Source organism: Coffea eugenioides, chromosome 4 (genome assembly GCF_003713205.1).
Source record: "Coffea eugenioides isolate CCC68of chromosome 4, Ceug_1.0, whole genome shotgun sequence".
NCBI classification, from domain to species: domain Eukaryota; kingdom Viridiplantae; phylum Streptophyta; class Magnoliopsida; order Gentianales; family Rubiaceae; genus Coffea; species Coffea eugenioides.
This window is the reverse complement of record NC_040038.1, coordinates 1100773-1120773: the sequence shown is the minus strand read 5'-3', so window position 1 is coordinate 1120773 and position 20001 is coordinate 1100773. Positions and strand designations below refer to the sequence as shown.

General features: G+C 39.3%; 3 protein-coding genes across 3 annotated transcripts; 2 read left to right on the top strand and 1 right to left on the bottom strand.

The window, feature by feature from the left end:
• The first annotated feature begins 4208 nt into the window (after positions 1-4208).
• Positions 4209-7130, top strand: LOC113767465 (leucine-rich repeat extensin-like protein 3). Its single transcript, XM_027311572.1, has 2 exons — positions 4209-5407; positions 6725-7130. Exon 1 carries the CDS (start codon positions 4687-4689, stop codon positions 5200-5202), a length of 516 nt encoding a protein of 171 aa, XP_027167373.1. The 5' UTR covers positions 4209-4686; the 3' UTR covers positions 5203-5407; positions 6725-7130.
• A 4777-nt stretch (positions 7131-11907) lies between these two features.
• LOC113767427 (nodulation-signaling pathway 1 protein) lies at positions 11908-14442 on the top strand. The gene has a single exon (XM_027311523.1). The coding sequence runs from the start codon at positions 12406-12408 to the stop codon at positions 14113-14115; it is 1710 nt and encodes a 569-aa protein (XP_027167324.1). The 5' UTR covers positions 11908-12405; the 3' UTR covers positions 14116-14442.
• A 392-nt stretch (positions 14443-14834) lies between these two features.
• LOC113768557 (E3 ubiquitin-protein ligase SPL2) lies at positions 14835-18962 on the bottom strand. Its single transcript, XM_027312964.1, has 6 exons — positions 18433-18962; positions 17939-18040; positions 16748-16918; positions 16493-16614; positions 15556-15675; positions 14835-15364 (listed from the first exon to the last, which is right to left on the bottom strand). The coding sequence occupies exons 1-6, from the start codon at positions 18814-18816 to the stop codon at positions 15073-15075; spliced, it is 1191 nt and encodes a 396-aa protein (XP_027168765.1). The 5' UTR covers positions 18817-18962; the 3' UTR covers positions 14835-15072.
• Between the last annotated feature and the right edge of the window lie 1039 nt (positions 18963-20001).

Sequence of the window (20001 nt, the reverse complement as noted above, 5' to 3'; positions counted from 1 at the left end):
GGTAAATGCTAGTATAAAATATTCGAATTCCACCTGTTGTATTTTTCAATATTTTTGCACCGTATCAATGAAAACGTGTACTGTGAAAAGAATATCATGACGTTAATGCTAATGTGACATTTAATAAGTAGAATTTATTTGATTAATTAAAATTTGTCAACAACTGGTATTGCAACTTGTATAGAACTAAATATTTATACACCGCGTGATTAAATCCAATTTCGGAGATGGAACGTGACAAGAGGTCCAAAACCCTTTCTTGTAAAAAGAAAAATAAATAAGTGTGTTTGGATTATTGAATTATCCCAAATAATATTTTGCTTGTATCATAAACATATTTTTTAATTTTTTTTATATTTTTAACTATTTTTTATTTCATATATAACATATCATAAAAAAAATTTATAATAATTATTTTAAATAATATTTCAAATAATATACAAAAACACACAAGGCTGGCCAAAACCCTTTCTCAATTGCTCCAATACGCTTTTCCTTAATTAATTGTCAAGCGATCAGAGGAACATCCTGTCAATTGAGTCAATATGAAGAGGGTCAGAGACAGTGGGAACCTCCCTTTGACTAATGGAGGACAAAATGTCCAATACGTCCAAACTCCATTCTCTTTCACCTCACCTAGCTAGCAGCATCCTACGGAGTAATCAGTAATGTCCTCCTACTACTAGAGTAGTGGTGGCTAGGCCAACTGATACCTTAAGTTGTGTGCCATCTCTCGCTTCCTCACTGAAACTGGCAAAAAGTCTGCAATAGGCCACTAGGCTGCTCTAGTTTGTTTCAGACTTCACTGAATTTTGGGGTCCTTCCCGCAAATTCTCTCTCTGTGTCTGCGTTTTAAAACTACTAGCAATTACTACTACTTAGTACTTAGTAGTAGTACTTAGATCATATGTTTATTTTTTTTTTGACAATAGTGAAAGAGTTTTAGAGTGCAGATTGCAGTACAATATTAGAGTAGCAAGTAGCAACAGCAGTGTTAGGAGTTTAATGAAATGAAAAGGAATTGCTGAAGTATTTATATTGAGTATGGAGAAGGATTGAGCAGATGAATGATGACCCACAAAAAATGGGCTTCTTGTCTTAGTCAATTAGTAGTGATTTCTAGGCATTTATTTATGTTATGAATGGGTTGTGGGGGAGAGGACAAGCACGGAAGGATGAACAGCGATTGAGTGAAGAAAATTTTAGAGATAGATTCGCAGTCTGAGAGTTTCTGATGACGCTTTGGTGGGGATAATGGAAATCCCAGTAGGGAGGAAAAGAAAAAAGAGTCTGCGTACCAAAGAAAAGCAGCAATGGTTATGGGAGAGGGGCCATGTGAATATACGCAAGCAAACGGGAGATGGACAGAAAAAAGGACCAGAGACATTTCTCTTTCGCTGCAATAGTTGCATACTTTTGCACCATTTGTTAGACACAGTATTTACGAGTTGTCCATCACCAAAGGCCAGCAAGATGGATGAATTCACGTTCAAGTACAAAAGGTGCTCGGTTCCAACGGTGCATGGAGAAGGAATCCCATCATCCCGGCTCCACCGAGCTAAAAGATACTTCCTTCGTCCCACTTTGATAGTCCTGTTTTTCTTTTTCATCTGTCCTAAATTGTAGTCCACTTTTCAATTGAAAAATATAGTTATATTTTAATATTCCTAAAATATCCTTATTGAATGTAAGTTATTGTTACTATAAACCTACTCCATTTAATGAGAGTTAATTCTTTTTTTACCATCAATTCAAGTTCCCATAAAGTTGTACTCTAATTAATGTGAAGGTATTTTAGGAAAATAGCTACCTAAATTGATTATTCCAACAAAGTTAACTATTTTTTATTAAACTGTGTGAAAAAAGAACCAGAACTGTCAAAGTGGGACGGAGGGAGTAAAAGAAAAGAAAACGAAGAAAAAAGGAAAAGAAAGTGCTCCTGTAATTACTAGGAAATGTGGTGATATTGGTTTGTTTGGATAGAGTATTATTTAAAATATTATTTGAAATAATAACTGTAGCATTTTTTATGATTTGATGTATATGAGATAAAAAAATAGTTAAAAATATAAAAATATGAATAGAAAAATGTGTTTATGATATAAGCAAAATATGATATTATTTGAGATAATTTCACTGTCCAAACGGCAAACAGTCGTATAAGTATATTTGCGCGTGGCGGAGTGCATGGAATTGCAGAGAGTTGGGGATGGGTTGGGGGATCTGGTCGACAAATAAATTATTGGAAGGAAGGCAACAATTTCCAAAGCCTAAACGCATGGCATCGGCATTGGCGCGGTGCATTATTCTGCAAGTCAATAGTCATCCCGAATTTCAACTCATACGGAACACGTCAATTAATATGCATGGCCCCCATCTCCCTCCTTTATATTTTTATGCTACTACTAGTGACCAGTGTCCATTATTTTTTTTTTGTTTTTATTATTTGTCTCAGCAATTCCAACATTTTATGTCTGGTTGCACACGCCGGATCACCAGATTCCAACATTTCCTTTCATGCAGTAGGACTGTAGGAGTAGAATCTTCATAGCATTCTTCTTATTCCACTTCCTTTTTTTTTTTTTTTTTTTTTAAAAAAAAAGGGTTGGCTTAGCTTGATAATTTCTTGCGTAAAATTCATATAAACCAAGTATATTCTACAGTTTTTGAGATAATTGGTATTTGATTGATTGAACTTGGTTACGTACTTACATAGCTATAATATCGCGCTTGTTCCCCCCTTTTGTTCTTCCCCTGTAAATGCGTGCTTTGTTTGCACTATTATTGCTATTTTTTTTTTTCTTGAGGTTGGCCTCCGAAATTGAATTTCGGCAACTGCTCCTCTTTATTTCTTTGCACTACTTCGATTTTTCAGGGTTCTATGAAATATAAATTATGAATTATGGCCTAGTTTTTTTTTTCTCACGTATGAGAGAAAAAAAAAAAAGAAGAAATCTCACGTTTGAGAACGAGAATTTTGAATAAGAAAACAAGAATACCGGAAAAGTAAAATATTGAGCACGAACTCGAAGAAATAGACTTGTTGACCGAACACCAAAGTGGTCCAAACATCTCAACTCCACGCAAAGGAGTTTTGATGGGCCATAAGTCCATTAAGCCTCCTTACCTTACTTAATACTTATCTCTCAATCTAAGTTTCCAGTGTGTATTCAAGTCCAAGGAAAGGCGACTTCTTGGGCCCAACTATCTCGTATACTTATTCAGGGCCTACCTGTTCACTTTCCGATGGAAATCCATTTACAAAAAGTGACATTAGGATTCATTTTCGTTTTCATGATTCTAAGCTCGCTCTCGGCGACTGAGCCAAGCATAGATCTCATTCTTTTCTTTCTAACCCCAAAAAAGCTACTGCTACTGCTACTGCTCTGCTCTGCTAGTACTTAAAAAAAAAAAAAAATCTTTGGATTCCATGGCGGATCAGGAGCAGGTTTTGACTTTTTTCTGGAGCATTTGCTTAAACTAAAAGAATATATAGAGGTAAATCTACAAAATAAAAGTGCTGCAATTGAGATGCCGTTTGGAAATACTAAAAATGAGTAATGAGAGAGGGGGCCGTGGGTCGGCGGCAATCGGCACATTATCGTCTTTGTTTTGTCTTGGGGGATCCTATGTTCCAATTCCGCCGCCTGCTCCTCGACAACAACTAATTATTTATGCCATTTGAGTGAAGGCTCCTCCTGGCTTCATTTCCATTGTTTTAATCTTCAGGTGAGGATAAAAAAAGACTAGTTTGTATTATGGATAATCTTCTAACAAATGAACTTAAATCCTCCAGTCTGCTCTGCTACAATAATCGTCTCAATTCTCATACTCATCATTGCTTTACATTTTTTTTTTTTATATATATAGTGCCTGTTTATTAATTCCAACAATTTTGCACTTAAGTCCAAGAATTAGATTTGAACTTTGCGGATACTGCTGCAAAACAAAATGTAAATGTTGGAGCTTGATATATTGATTCAACTTCGCTCTAGTTCTGATTCTAATTCTGATTCATGCTGTAAATGACTAGTATGTACTGTCACATGCATATGCATAGTACGTACGTACTTAAACTCAATATTGACTAGTAGTAGTAGTAGTGGCGGCGAGGTAGGAAGCAAGAATGACAGGATGTACTAGGAATACAACTTAAACGAGTTGGAAAATCACCAAATTAGACGCGCGCCCACGCGGGTGATTATTGAATTAGTGGTTGGATTGAATGATTCAAGGCCGCATCCATCCCTCTGCCATTTCCTCTCTCATTTCCCTCCCCGCGCCCTCCCTTTCTTTCCTTGCTGCTGCTCTTGCAGTCTCTTTGTTGTCCCCCATTTCTCTTCCTTTTTCATTGTCTCTGGGTGGTGGGGGATGACGTAGAAATGCTATGACTGTCAAAATTATCTTTCCTCTAAAATAAAATTCATTTTCATCTCAGAAGTTCTTCTAATTTTTTGGAGTTATTACGTTTGGACCATTTCTGTCGATTTTTTTTTTTAAAAAAAATAAAATAAAATCTACTCAATTCCGATTTCCATATTGTCAATTTCCTACTTCTCACCTATCCATCAAAAGATCCTCTGTTCTTCTTCAATCGGGATGAAAAATCTGGGAGTTTGGTGTTAATATTAGAAAATATCAGATGCGCGGAGGCTTGGAGGGACCGATTTGCTGTTGGATTGTTACATGGAATCCCCTTTGGTTACTTGGGTCGGTATCACTTTTGGCGTCTTGTTTTCTTTATTTGTTGTTGAATCCCAAAATGTAGATACTGTAGCACCACCTCCGTCTCCACCGCCTCCGCCATCTCCTCCACCTCCACCTCCACCTCCACCGCCTCCGCTATCTCCACCCCCGCCATCGGCCCCACCTCCACCTCCTCCCTTTCATCCACCTCCGTCACCTCATCCACACTCTCCTCCACCACCGCAAAAGGGCCTCCCTCCAGCTCCTCCAAAGAATAATAACTCAGATAGAAATCATACCAAACATGAGAAGCCCCATGCTAAACTAAACCCACCACCGCGGAAAGAGAAAAGACCGCCACCAGCACCACCACCACCACCAAAAGAGAAAAGGCTCAATTTTGGCAAGAAAATCGGACTATTTTTCATCGGTATTGCAACAATCTTGCAGGTGTGCGTGGTGACGTTCTTGGTATTCAAAAGAAAACAACTCTTAAGGGCAGAAAGCAGATTTTAAAAAAAGGGCCAAATTCATTTATCCTTTTTTCTCTCGTTTTCTCTTTCTCTTTGATCGAGCATGCATACAATACGGAAGTAGAGTCTTTGCTGGAGGATAGGCATTTTATTCATTCAGCGGACAGATGATGGATTCATATATGGATTCGGATTGAAGGATTTTCTGAGCATCGGTCTCGGCATATCATTATTGCTCTTGTAAATTGGTAATTCTCGATTGGCGTTCTTTTTCCATTTCCTTTTTTTTTTTCTCTCCTTATTTCTTTACCAGGTAAATTAATTAAACTAGGTGGCAATTTTGTTTCTTTGTTATTTATTTTTTTAACCTGACCACGTATTGTGAATATCGACGAGACACTCGTCAGAACATTTTTTGCTTCTGCCAAATTTAAACTTCTCATGTCTAGCTTGTTTGAATTGGTTTGCTTGTTGAGGATGTGAAATGGAAGTTTCTTATGTTGGTTGCCTTAATTTTGGATGATGATTTTTGTGAATTTGACTAGAATGCTTGTGCTGCTGTGAGGTTGGAGAAGTAAAGAGTGGGAAGTGACTAACTCTTAGAACTTGTTGGTACGTGAGTATAACAACACGATCGCGATTTAAAAGAATGATATATTAAAGGCTTTTTTTTTTTTTTTGGAAGGATGATATATTAAAGGTTGAATGAGGAAATTGATGTTTAATGTATACAATGTGCATGGATCACGATTACAAAAAGATAGGAGTGCTCATAGTACACTTCAAACCAGAGGATGCACAATTTTTCTCAGAGGCTAACCAAAGAACTAGGATTTAATAGGCAAAAGTAAATATGTTAAGTATTGAGCATCTAAACGGACTACTGTAAAACATGCTAAAGAATGATTATACTTTTCAACTTTTTGGTTGCTCGCCTTCCTGCCTCACCCACCAGGCATGCAGCAAGAAGCTAGGGACTATTATAACCTATTGCTTTGTTTCCTGATGGATGCATAAGAAACTGCATTGCCTGCGCAACTGGTGGTTTAGAAAGTGGTAGTAGGCACCTGAATCTCCAGTGCTTTATATATTGCTGAATGGACTAGCAATCATCCTAAGAAGCATCTTAAGGACCAAGCACCTCTGCCCATTTTTTTCCCCTTGTATAGGAATTATGCTGTCAATTGTTGTTTCATGTAAATCATCTTTATAAATTTACTTTTAGCATGTCCTTTGCTGGTGAAATTGAAAAATGATATCAGCGAATAGTGGAGGGCAATATTATTATTATTATTTTTGTATCTTTTCATGAGTTACAGGAGAGAAAATGGACTTACAAAACGAAATCTTTTCTGTAGCTGTACATGTGGTACAAACCAAGAAATGCTGTTGAATTCTGGCAGATGTTTGCATGACTTTGTGATATGAACTCGACTTGGATTGATCTTTCTCTTCCACCTTGATAATCATTGTGACCGCACTGAACTTAATGTTGCTTTATACTCGTGATATTAGGTCAATTGTCATAGGCGTGCCAACTCATGTTCTTCATTTTTGTATTGTAGGTGATAGAAGAAACAAACGTTTCTAGATGATATCCTGCCTCTGGTTCTCAATTTGACATGACTTGTGTGGATGGAGATAAAAATTGCCTTAAGTTAGTCTGGATGAAAACTCAATAGGAATATCAGCCTACTGATTTTCGAGGCGTGATTTGTGGTTGCTACTATTGTAACATGCGGTCCTATATATAACCTTTTCATTTTGTCTGTTCGTAAATAAATAAATATATAAAAAAATAATGAAAGTATATGATATTTAATTCTGTCTTGTGCTATGACATTTGGATTGCAAATGCATGAGCACATATGCTGCAGGCTTGGTATTTGGATGGGGATATGTAAACAAAGATTGCGGGGCTTAGTTGGCAAAATGTATGAATGAAAAAGGCACTAGACTTTTCTGGAGTAATTGTTGTCGAGAAATCTTAGTCGCTTAATAGGTGTTAAGTTTTGTTTTGTTTTAGATTTTCAAAGATAGGATTTGTTGTTAAAATTTGACTAATGAAAAGCAGAGTAGAAAAGGCTTAAGATTTGTTGAGTGCTCTGAACGCTAAAATTTGCTGAGGCGGAAGTCGTCACTTTAGTGTCTACACTAACAAGAAGGAAAAAGGACTTGGACGAAACTAAGTTACTGTAGACTAAAAAAAAAAAAAACTGGCTATCCATATGGAGCCTGAATATTTTGAGTGGTGGTTGACCATAGCAATACATATCTGTTCTCGTTTGTGCATCCCCTGAATGCAATCATCTTGAGCAGTATGGTAAGTTTTACAGCAGAGGAAATCTAGGTGGGATTTGCTGAAATTATGTCTTGAGACTTTGTCAGATGTATGTACAAGTACCAAATTCATGGGAAGGTATGATAGTGTCTGCGGGTCTCGGATAGCCTGATTTTAGTTCCTGTTAGAGGATCTTGGCTATGGGAATTTTGCTGGCCCTTCCCAGATGAATAGGGTTACTTCTTATTGGCAGCTGGTAAAATGCCTTCCAAGGATTCTAGATCTCCCTCTGCTTGCATTTAGCTAGATTGTTCTGGTTGAGGAATTTAGTCAGTGATTTCTATGGATAGGTGTGTGCCATAAAATGCTTCCATGTGAATGCTGGAGAGGTTGCCTTATCATCTTCATATTCAGTCACCTATCAGTCAATTACTTCCAGCAGAAAGATCCGTCTGCTTCAAGTCACTTACAATCGATTCTTAAATGTTCAACGTAATTGCTTAAAGGCGGGCATTGGTAGGGCCTGTGATTCTAAATAGTATAATTTTCCCTTTTCAAGTGGTGCCAGAGTGCAGTAATGTTCAAGCGGCCTCAAGACTTTTCATTTATTTACCAGCTAATAGTCATCCATGCATAATTTTTTTTTATTAAAAAGAAAAAAAAAAAACCACAGCTGCCTATCTCCATTGGTCGTTCTACTCTTTTTCCTTGTCTTAGCTTTTGAAGCATCTGTTCAAGATCACAGCCCCAGAAGACACTGCAGGATGCTCGTGCAAGAATCCTGCAAGTGTCACATTGGACTGAGAATGGCCGACTTCATAGCTAATCAACTCAGTCATATACCTTAACAAAAACCTCAGCCCAAAGTGAATATTGAAAACCCACAAGTTCTTTTTCAGTGTTGCAACGAGCTTAGATCAATCAAACGGCGGAAATTTGGTGCCTTTTGGGAGACTTGAGAGGTTGGCCTTCTTATCCTCGTATGCTACTGCCATGTGCCCTTGGGACCCCATTTACCAAGCTATAATATCACAAACTTTAAATTTGTGTTAATCGGAATTAAGAAGCGAAAATAGGCTTCTTCACTTCTTGTATGAGACAGGTCTTAACCATTGTCATATTATTGATGAAATTAGTGGGTGGGAAACTTCTTAACATATATGCTAGTATAGTATAACAATTTGAAGAAGCATTATTAGATTACTTAAAAACATTCTGGAAATCTCAGACCATCCAAGTGATTGAGTGATCACTTATCGCCAGGCTGACGAGCATAATCCCAGGCAACCATCGGGATTTCTAGCCTGTATAAATCAATTTCAACCACCTATAATCAATTACTTCCAGCAAAACTTTGCTGTCTGTATGCCTCCATCCGCCACAAATAGAGAAGTCGATTTCATCGATTCCTTCAATACCGGCAAAATCGCATGCATGGATTGCTTCAGGCACCTAACGGCTTGTAGTTGCTTGGCTCTCATTGCCCCACGAGCCTTCAAGCGGTTTGCCTTGCCCCAACTCAATGGGGGACAAGTGGTTCTCAAGCCTATGACTACTATATTACATTCTGATTCCAGCCCTCCAGGCTCAATCCGCTGCAAACAAACTTGAAAGCAGAGGAAAAGAATGCCTCAATTATTTCTTTCTATTCTTTTTCCTTGCTCTTTCTTCTTGAAGCAAATCGGGTTCAAGACTTCTGACGTGTAGGAGGACCTTTAATGCCCAGAAGGCCTGCAGGTTACTCTTGCAAAGAAAGCCTGCTAACGCCACAGTGATGATTTTAACGTTACGGGCCTGGGAAGCTGCCCGGAAACACCATACAAACATCATCAAAGCTGCCGTAACTCCAAAGCATTTTGCCAGCTCAATTCCCAGGCGTAAATGGCCTAGGAGTATCCAATGGCCGCGATTGGATTTAGCGGCCTGGTGGCTTTGATACCAGCTGCACACCCACCCTGGCAGGCAACCGAGCTGACGTGTTTGTGCTCAGGATTTCCATCCAAAACTGCAATTCATCATCTTCAGCCAAAAAGGTGTACTTGGAAAACGCTGAAGAAAAAAGGCCGATTAATTATGGTATACCCCGCCAAGGCCTGCTGCATTTCCAGATTTAAATGCCGTGGGTCATGCCTGCCATTGCTTATCTTGAGTTTCAGTATGAAGCCCCATGCCCGGCCTCCAAATTACAGACACCCGGCGCCCCTTCTTTGGAAAGCGACTTGCCTTCGAACTGGTCACGAAGTCGACGTTCCTGGATCTGCTGCATCACAGTTAAGAAGCTTAAAGCTGTTCTCTGTGTACGGCTAATCCAAAAAAATTATGCCATTGCTTTCCCACATTCAGTTCTTCTCCTTTGTGCCCAGCAACGTGGTTTTCATTCAGTCATTATTTTAGCCCATCTATATCATAATAATTTCCTGTAGTATTCTGAAATGACGAGTGCAAACATTTCCAAGTTGTAAGCTAAACAATATACGTAGTATTGATTGAAAATCGGTGGAACGAATGGCTGGGGACAGATTCATATTTCATTGCGCCTGGATCCGTACGTGACACAAACATCCCTGCTACCCTTTGTCTAATAATAATACCAACTATTAGAGATGTTTACGTGGTTGGTAGGCCTAAGGAAAGCACAATAGCTGACTGCGACGACAACCATATAACAATAATAATATTTTTTTTCTGACATAGTGGGCATCCGGGATTCGACGGATTATATTTCCGGGCTCGACTATTCCCACTCCGCTTGTGCCTTCACCCCCAGATGACACAAGACGATAACAGGGATCGAATCACGACCACACGATGCCAGGACCTAAGGAAGCACCCCACCACCAGCCGAGCCAACCCGGGGGTATATAACAATAATAATTACTCATTGGTTTTCTGATGTTGGACGAGGGCTTCATAGTAGACTGGTAATTGTCTGTAGTTATGTTTGATCAAAGTGGCATTTTCGTTTTGAAATTTCACCTACCAGCTCCTGCTTTTCTCAAGAGCAACTCCACTCTTCCTTCAATAATCAATAGTCAATAATAATATTAGTACATCACACACACAAGCAAAAAGGAAAAACTTGCATTTCCAATACTTTTCTTCGTAGAAAGCTTCCAACCTCACTCTGGTACTAGTTTTACCGACCCACCTTCCTCTGCTTGGAGTTAATTACCAAGGAAGGTCAGTTTTGTAGACAATCCATCATAATAACCTTCCAGCACGATGGATTGCGTTACCTATCAAAATTTCACACACACACACACACACAAATATATATATATATATATTAGTATTCAAGAAAAGAAAAGAAAAACAAACAGCACGCCGTGGTGATGTGTGCATGCATATCAATTTGTATAAATTTGTCAATTTGGCGACGTGCAAATTTGACTGAATCAGCTTAGCCTTGGATACATACATCAACTGCGTGTCCAGAATTGACTGGGGAGGGAAGAGCACAGTTGGTATGCTTTACTTACTCATTACTGCAACTACCACTACTGGTCCAGTAGTTGTATGACGTTGACTACCTGACAGCTGAATTCAGGGGACAAATGTATTCATTGCAATTGGCACGTCATTCGCAAATCAAGTTGTATTGACAAAAGAATCAGACCATCCATCCGAATCTGGTTCCATCTTTTACTCCTCTCGTACAATCATGCACTGTTATGTACTGTATATATATCACTACTACGCTTTTTTTTTTTTTTTTTGCAACGGAATAGAAACACACACAAACAATGATTTGACCTGTGGGGTTTCTATCCCACATCGCTTGGGGGGGTTTGGGTGTTGGGTTTATAAGTCTCCTCAGTACCCTCACTAGTTACCATGGCTTTTGAGGTGTACTGTGGACTTAGGTTTGTAAAGTCAATAGTCAGGTTTCTTGAAGTTGACAAAAAAAAAAAAAAAAAACAATGATTTGACACGCAGCAGGCATCTGCAAATCGACCCGAAAGCAATCTAAGGGGGACTCATAAGAAACATCCATCCAGTCAATTGGTGATAGGAAGGTGCTCCTATAGACCTTAAATCCAGAGTAAATACCCCACGATCAATCGATGTGAGATGGTGACCCAACCCCATCCCACGCACGCAGCACCACTCGGTGAGTAGTATTTTTTTTCCGCAATGGAATAGAACACACACACACACACAAACAATGAATTGACACGCAGCAAACAACAGCAAATCGGCCCGAAAGCAATCTAAGGAGGATATACAAGAAACACCCGTCCAGCCAATTGGTGACAGGAAGGTGCTCCTATCGACCTTAAACCCACCAGAAACTACGACGCATTAAAAAAAAAAGAAAAACTTTCTACCCAATAGCGTAGCAGTCTGGAAAGCTGACAAAACATTGTTAAAAGCTGCCGTGCCATTCAGCGGAAAGGGACAGAGGAGTTTGCCGTCGCAAGAAAATTCAAAACTCCAATCCCATTGCCGTCCGTCTCCAATGCTTTAAGATAGTACTAGTATACCATAGCCGGTGCTAGTATTATCCCGTTCCAAAGGGGCCAAAGTCAGCCGTTTGTGGGGTCTAAAGGCGGGCTGCAATTAAACAAAAGCAGCATCATCATCATCGCATGCCTACGTACGTGACACAAGAAGAAGAGAATAAGTCAGTAATCAAACGAATCACAGGCATATCATCATCATATGCCTATTCTTCTTCTTTTTCTTCTTCTTCTTCTTACAGAATACCCAGACTCCTCCGTCTTTAGAAAACCTCAAATAAAAACGTCATAACTTCCAAAACACCAGCACGCCAACAGTATTATCAAATATGCGCTTCTGTGTCTTTTCCAAAGCCAACAACGCCACTGTCCCATTTCATTATTTTAACTCTTGAATACTAGTAGCACTATTAACTTTCATAAACTCCACTCCACATTAATCAACCTCTCTTAAAAACAAAAAAAAAGTCTTCCTATTTTGCATGCTCCTCCTCCTCTAGATCAAATGACCAAGTACCATCATCAACAATTACTCTCCCACCCTTCCTCCTCTCTCTCCCAGCCCATCCTCGATTCCTCCAAGATGATAAACGAAGAACCAGACCCCAACCCCATGTCCGATCACAACATTTTGGAGTGGATAGAGGGCTCCTTGCCTTTCCTCCCTCCAATCTTCGATGATCCTTATGATTCCTGGTGGCCGCTTCCTGCTCCAGCTCCGGACCAGGAACAGATTAACCGCTGCTCGACTTCTTTCAACAGCAACGTCTCTACTGTTACCGCCGCGACGAGCGCTACCCTCCCTGAACCTCCTGCCATTCCCTCCGACCATCCACGGCCGTCGGATTCTTCCAAGAAACGGAAAGCGTCCGACGATCATGCTCCCAAGACATCCCAAATCTCCCGAAAGAGTCAGAATCGTCGGAACAACAACGAGGGTGATGAGGGGGAAACGATTGTGGAACAAGGCCTCGTTCCAGCCAGGAAGTCTTCTGGGAGTAAAAAGGCCGCAGCCAAGTCCGGAGGCAATACCTGTAACAACAAAGACGGTAGGTGGGCAGAGCAGCTGCTCAACCCTTGTGCGGCTGCCATTACAGCCTCAAATCCAAGCCGGGTTCAACACCTCTTGTACGTCATCAACGAGCTCGCCTCCTTAACCGGTGATGCCAACCACCGGTTAGCTGCTCATGGGCTCCGGGCGCTGAAGCATCACCTGGCTTCCCCTGGCTCATCGGTCACTTCAGCCGGAAGTACTACTTTCGCTTCTACCAACCCAAAGTTCTTTACTGAGTCTCTTATCAATTTTAGCGACATCAATCCCTGGTTCCGCATCCCCAACAGCATAGCCAACTCCTCCATCCTGCAAATTCTCCAGGAACAGAATCAACCTCGAAATCTTCACATTGTCGACGTTGGAGTCTCTCATGGCATTCAGTGGCCAACTCTCCTCGAAGAATTGACGCGTCGATCAGGTGGACCGCCTCCTTTGGTTCGTATTACGTTAATCACTCGAACCAATCACGAAGAACAATCACGGAACACACCATTCGCCGCAAGCCCCTCGGGATACAATTGCTCATCACAACTCCTGGGTTTTGCTAAAAAAATAAACATCAATCTTCAGATCAACAGACTCGACAACTTCCCGTTGCAGAATCTCAATTCTCAGGTCATAAAGTCGTCCCCAGATGAGACCTTGATCATTTGCACCCAGTTTAGGCTCCATAATCTCAACCACAACAACCCAGATGACAGAACGTACTTCTTGAAAGTATTGAGGAGTATGGAACCTAAAGGAGTAGTTCTTACTGAGAATAACGCGGACTGCAGCTGTCACAACTGCGTAGACTTTGCAACAGGGTTCTCTAGAAGAGTGGAGTACTTGTGGAGATTCCTGGACTCGGCAAGCGTTGCATATAAAGGACGTGAGAGCGACGAAAGAAGGATGATGGAAGGAGAGGCTGCGAAGGCTTTGACGAATGCAGGAGAGATGAACGAGAGGAAGGAGAAATGGTATGAGAGAATGGCCAGTGTTGGTTTCAGCAGGCAGGTGTTTGGAGAGGACGCAGTTGACGGCGCTCGGGCATTATTGAGGAAATACGACAGTAATTGGGAGATCAGAGTAGAAGACAGAGATGGCTGCGTGGGTTTGTGGTGGAAAGGGCAGCCTGTATCTTTTTGCTCATTGTGGAAAATAGCTCCAGATACCAAATAGAGACAAGACTGATCCAGTGGGTTTCTCATTGTTGTTCAGTCTCATCTGTGAAGGAATTGTACTAAGTGAAATCTTTCAGCTTCTTATCTTGTCGCCAGCTTCAGTGCCATCCTTCTATCTTTAACCAGCTACCCAACACTACCATGATCGAATGTGAAGCTCTCTCTCTAGTTAAAGAATAGGAAGGAGCGAAACAAACGCAGGCATTTCGTAGATCAAGTGATTAGTAGTAGATTCCGGGATCCTCTGTAATATAATTTTGTCAAAGTTAACAAACATATGAGCAAACTCATCAATCTTATACATACCCATTTTATTCATCTTTCATCAACTAAATTCAAAAGAGAAATTACGCAAATGCGCGTTACATCTTCAGCATTTGCCATTAACCAAGCCAATAGTTTAGCTAACGAGCACCGCAACAGATTTCTGCATTTCTTCTCTTATCATTTTTCTTCCCTTTGGAACAAAAAGCCACCGGGAGACGATATTAGTTTGAAAAAATCCCACCTAACACCTCTTGCTTCTGGTCGCAAGGCAAACACAGAAAAAGAAAATCTCGTAGCATCAATTTGAACCATAATCAAGGGGCCGAAAATGTTTGAACATTCGACACCGATCATGTACTACATAGCCACAATGGTTTAGCATTAACTGAATCACTGTATTTTTATTTATTTATTTTTTTTTGCCACTCATGTTTCGGACTTCAAACCAGCTAGACAAAAATAAATCATATTTACAGTAGAACGGGTCCTGTCCCCAGGAACAAAATGTTTCCTATTACATCAGTAAAGGCAGACCATTCACCCTACAAATCGGTTCAGTTTAGTCACTTCATTGCTATTTGAGAAAAGGTGATTCGGTCATCCAGTACTACCATCACACAAATGAAGTTTCTAAAAATAAGAAAGCCAGATCGCTTTGTGCGGTTCCGGAAATAAAATTATCAGTTGATCATGAGTCGTAAATCCTCACTGAATTCCGGATTGTCTGCCTACATACAGGGCACTTCGGTGATAAATCACGTTCAACTGATAAAGCACAGCTTTGGCAACAGACAAGATGTCCACATGGGACAAATGCAGATCGCCGCCTTCTCATTAGGCATATCACACACAATTCTCCATCTGGAACATCTCCATGCTCCTCATCAGATGCACCCTGATCATTCGCCTGATTGCTACGAGCGGAGCTTTGTTGCTGGTCCCGTCTCTGCTGTCTCCACTCTTTCCATCTGTTCCAGTTCCTGGAAAATACACACCAAAGTTGATCCGATATAAACAATGGTAAAAGTATCATACCTTTCTATTCATGACATATTAATGGGGGGAACAAGAAATACAAGATCACAGAAAAGAATTGATTGCGTGTTATATTGTCATTCGACACTCAATTAAGCACAGAAACAAGCCGTCGCAGTCTCAAAAGGTCTAGTACCTTACTACAGCATAACCAAGGATACCAACTGCCAGTGAACCAAGCACAACCCCACTCCAGAATAGAACTTTGGTCTTGAAGTCAAGATCCACCAGTATCTGATCCTTAGTCAAGTCAGACCTGCAAAAGAGATGCAGATTCAGACTGAAGAATAACTTTCAAAGCGATCAATCGATGTAACATAAGTTAGCAAAGATAAAAATTCGCAGTTTTCGCCAACAAAGCACATTCCAGAAACCCACAAGTAGGCCCTACGGCCCATTTTGCATCCAAAGAGGTAAAAATTATCATTTCTTAAACCCTCCGATAGAATGATCTTCCATCTTGAAGATAATGTTACTCTTCCAAAAATATAACACCAAATTGTTATTGTGACTGCTGCCAGATTACCAATGGCTAATTCACTATCACCCCTTCAATGATTTGAAATAAACCAACCTTAAAGAGAACCAGCAGCTATGTATTAGCATTATTTTCTGTTCCTGTTTATGCACAGCGGTCAGAAAGTAAAATTGGCTACTAAATGAAACGTCAGACAGGTCCACCCAGTGAAAGCAGTTTACGAGAGAAATTTTCCAAGGGGAATAGAAGACAGAGCATCTCAAAAACTTCTCAATGCTGTGCCAAATAATTGCACCACACGTTTGGCCAGTACACCCTACCTGTCGATCAAAAACTAATAAGTCCAACACAAGGTTGTCAGCCCGCCTGGAACAATTAATATGGTGACTCATCTATCCTACCTAAACAACACACAGTTTACTCAACATTTTTTTCCTTTTTATGTAAAACTAAAACACACAACTAATACCTGGAATAAGAAGAACATAAAGAAAAGGACTCACAAGGTAAGCAAATCAAGTAATTTTAAATACAAGGAAAGCTAATCAGGTTGTCTACCAGCAATTGAATATGCTATTTATACTGGTTTTCTTACAAGAAAAAAGGAAGATCCTTGTATGATTTAATTACAGGACTTCCATCTTTCAAACTGCAAATGCCAACTGCAGTTATTTCCTTTCCAGTTGGGAGAAGTTTCTCTTCATCAAGCAGACCAACCTTCAAGATTAAAAACATTAAAAATAACTCTTTAAAAAAATTGCATTTAAAATTGAAATTAAAGCATTACAAGATGGATTTTTCCCATCAAAACCAATCAGAAGCCCTCCATACTTCTTTATATTGTACTTACAGGATATTCATGGCCAAAAAGTGCCTGGAGAAAAGTATAAGGAGAAGCATGGATGGGCTGCAAGCGGTGATAAACTGTTGTAAGAGGTAGTGGATGTCTTGATCCTTCCATGTTCACGACGACATAATCAGATTGAGGCCACCTTCCAGTTTCAACAAGAATAAAAGGCACCTGATCAGAAGATGTAATGTAAACCAACATAATGAATATGCTGAACTTCACAAGTAAATAAGCAAGAAATCGTTATTAAGGTTACAAATTCCAGCAAATAAACTTGCAGTGAGCAGAATATCAACCATATAGCAACTTTTAACCCCATGAGCAAGTATCTGGAGCTTTCTTACATAATTCAACTCCAGGGTACTTGGATCTCCAAAAGTAAAGTGGCAGGAAAATGAGATTATACAACTACTTAGTGCAAGGACACTATGGCTGGGTTCCTTTGGAAGTTAAGAGGGAACAAATTCGAGTTTTCGATCAATTACAAGGACACTATATATCTCTATCTCCTTGGTGTACTGAATCAGGAAACTCTTCAAATATACGGATAAATAAACAACCTTTTTCAAAACTTTTTTTGCCATTTCAGAACTTCTGAATTTGAACAGGTAGCTTGGATTCTATCCAACTTATCTCCTTGGTTAAACGTCATACTTCAAGGTCAATCCCATTAGTCTTGGGAAATTCAAACCTAAGTCCATTATTATCTCCAAACATCTACCATTATTATCCCTGTACATGGAAGTGCTTGTATTGGTAAATACAAGTGAGAGTCAAATAATTGCCATCGAGAATGTACAAGGTAGCTCCAAATGCTGATAGTTCCTTGAACCAGTTTTGCTCACAATCAATCTAAAACTAAATATTCAGAAACGAACTTTGATGATAGAGCTTTAAAACAAAAAGAGTCTGACCAATACCAATATTGAATCATCAAATGCATTTACGTATTATGTATTGTTTGTGAGATGCAATACGCATAGCTTAGGGCTTTGAATGAGAGCAAAAAAGAAGTGTCTAGATCAATTATTACTAGCATTATCATATTGGAAACTATACATTGACAACGAATAAGTACTCTCTGTACAAAATCTGATAACATAAAAAAACGCAGCATGTAACATGACCGAAGCACATGACTGACTTAAAAAAAAAAATCAAAAGGGGAAATAAAATTACTAATGATGATACCATTCTAACTGTCGATGACTCTTGCTCTTTCCATGATCTAACAAATAAAGAGCGTAAGTCAGAAGTCCATCCAAAAAATCCCCTCCACTCATTGTATATACACTGCAGTGCAAATAAAACTCAAGTTATAACCAGTACTGCCAAAAAAAAAAACAGATTAGCAACTTGAAGAAAAGCTCTGGTTAATCATGAATTAAACTCTTTACCACAATATATATATATATATATATATATATAAATACACACACAGAGATAAGTTCTCTTTAATCCACTATATCTATCACTAAATTATGTACTTCCAATATCTTCTTCTCAGATACGTAACTCAAATTTAAAGTTAACCAAGTCTCCTCATGAAGATTATACATTATAAACCTAATCTCGTCCAATTAATAAATAGGGCTTATCAGATGCTAACCTCAACATTCAACAGTAACACACACAAACTCAGAAAGGAACAGTGGCATGAAATCTCATGATTGAACAAATTTTACCGTTTGAGTTCGCTGCAAAATAACGCCTTTATCGCCAGACTCCTGAGAGACGAGGACACCGGAGGGTGTGGGCCTAAGGCTCTTCCAGTTGGTATCAAGAGCCGATTTTGCCTCGACGCAGCCGCGGACGATCACGAGCTTTCCGCTCTCGGATTGTTCGTTAGCACTATCATCGTTATCTGAGGGTAAAGTGAGGACGGAGCGGAGATCGGAGACGCGAATTGAAGGTGCCTGCTCAATTTTGCGTAGGGCAGAGGAATTCGAGGTGAATTTGAGAATACTCCGCACCGCAACGTATGCTAGGCCTAATCCTAGCACCGCACCGTCAGCCGCCAAAGCGAGCTGCGACAGCACCGCAGCTGCCGCCTGGTCGTGTACGGACATGGCCGTAAAATTCAGAAGTGGTTCATCATCGTCTGATCCCCTTTTTTTTTTTTTGCCCCCTTTTTCTTTTAAATCAAGCTTACGTTCCGTGAGGATTTAAGTATTTTCTTTTTCCCATCCAATTGAGCAAATGACGGAAGAATCAAAGAAGGAAGGGAGGAGGTCGTTAATGATTTATTAAGGTTAATAAAAGGAATTAGATGAGGGTATTCTGGGCAAATTAGGGAAGTTTTTTCTTTCTCTTTTTTTTTTTGGGATGTTTCAGTTTATCAACATGAGATTCTAGAAGGTTTTGGACTCCCCTATTAGATTAAAATTTTTTTTTTTTTTAACTTTACACCAAATATTAACAGCTTTTTGGGTTTGAAAACAACCTTTAAAGACTTACAGCGACAAGGGCTTGAGCAACTAGCTAATGTCCTAATTAGAATGAGATTCACGATAAATAAGTTAAATTTTAGCAGTTTGAATCAACAATAATAATTAAATAAAAGTTTGAGATACGTGTAGATCAAGTTACTTGAACTCAGTTATACATATTGGCTGTTTTAGTTTGATTACTATCTAATAATCATGCCAAAAAAAAAAAAAAAAGTCATGCAAAATTTGAACCAACTTGTTTTCTTTTTGCAGTTTATTTAAGAGGGGCCGTAGCCCGTGATAGTTGGATTTCCGGGAAAAAACAAGGGATCGGTAAGCACTCATTGAGGGTTTGGGCCAAGCGGTTTATTTGGAATTGGGCTTGTTACAATATACAAAAATGTGTCGTTAGTATAAATACCTTTTGCCATCTTTTGAACTTACAATTTTATCTTTATTAAAATTAATTTTTATCCTAGTCATTTAATTACATTTTGCCAATATAAGCACTCATAAGTACCGAAAAATATTATAACTATCAAATTACCATAATCATATAAACAAAAGTTTTTTCATGAAAATTTTATATAAATTTTTTGTATGTAACAAACACAATTTATACAAATTTTGTTTATTTTAATTATTCTCTAATTGTACATACATTGGGTACGCTCTTAACACTAGTTTAATTATTGTGGCTTGCAGTGTAATACTAATGCAATTAGAGAGAGTGATAATTCAAGGGATAAGATTGAACCAAAGGTAAGAGGATGAAAGTTGCATTTTGTGAGTAGGTTTAGCATGCATAGTTATAAAATTCGGCTC

Bases quoted from the DNA above. Each gene is read 5' to 3' on its own strand.
- LOC113767465 (XM_027311572.1), top strand. From the start codon at position 4,687: ATGGAATCCCCTTTGGTTACTTGGGTCGGTATCACTTTTGGCGTCTTG.
- LOC113767427 (XM_027311523.1), top strand. From the start codon at position 12,406: ATGACCAAGTACCATCATCAACAATTACTCTCCCACCCTTCCTCCTCT.
- LOC113768557 (XM_027312964.1), bottom strand. From the start codon at position 18,816: ATGTCCGTACACGACCAGGCGGCAGCTGCGGTGCTGTCGCAGCTCGCT. The intron at 16,615-16,747 runs GTAAGTACAATA...TTAATCTTGAAG, and splicing joins TTTTTGGCCATGAATATCCT to GTTGGTCTGCTTGATGAAGA. The intron at 15,676-16,492 runs GTAAGAAAACCA...TCTCTTTTGCAG, and splicing joins AAGGATCTTCCTTTTTTCTT to GTCTGACTTGACTAAGGATC.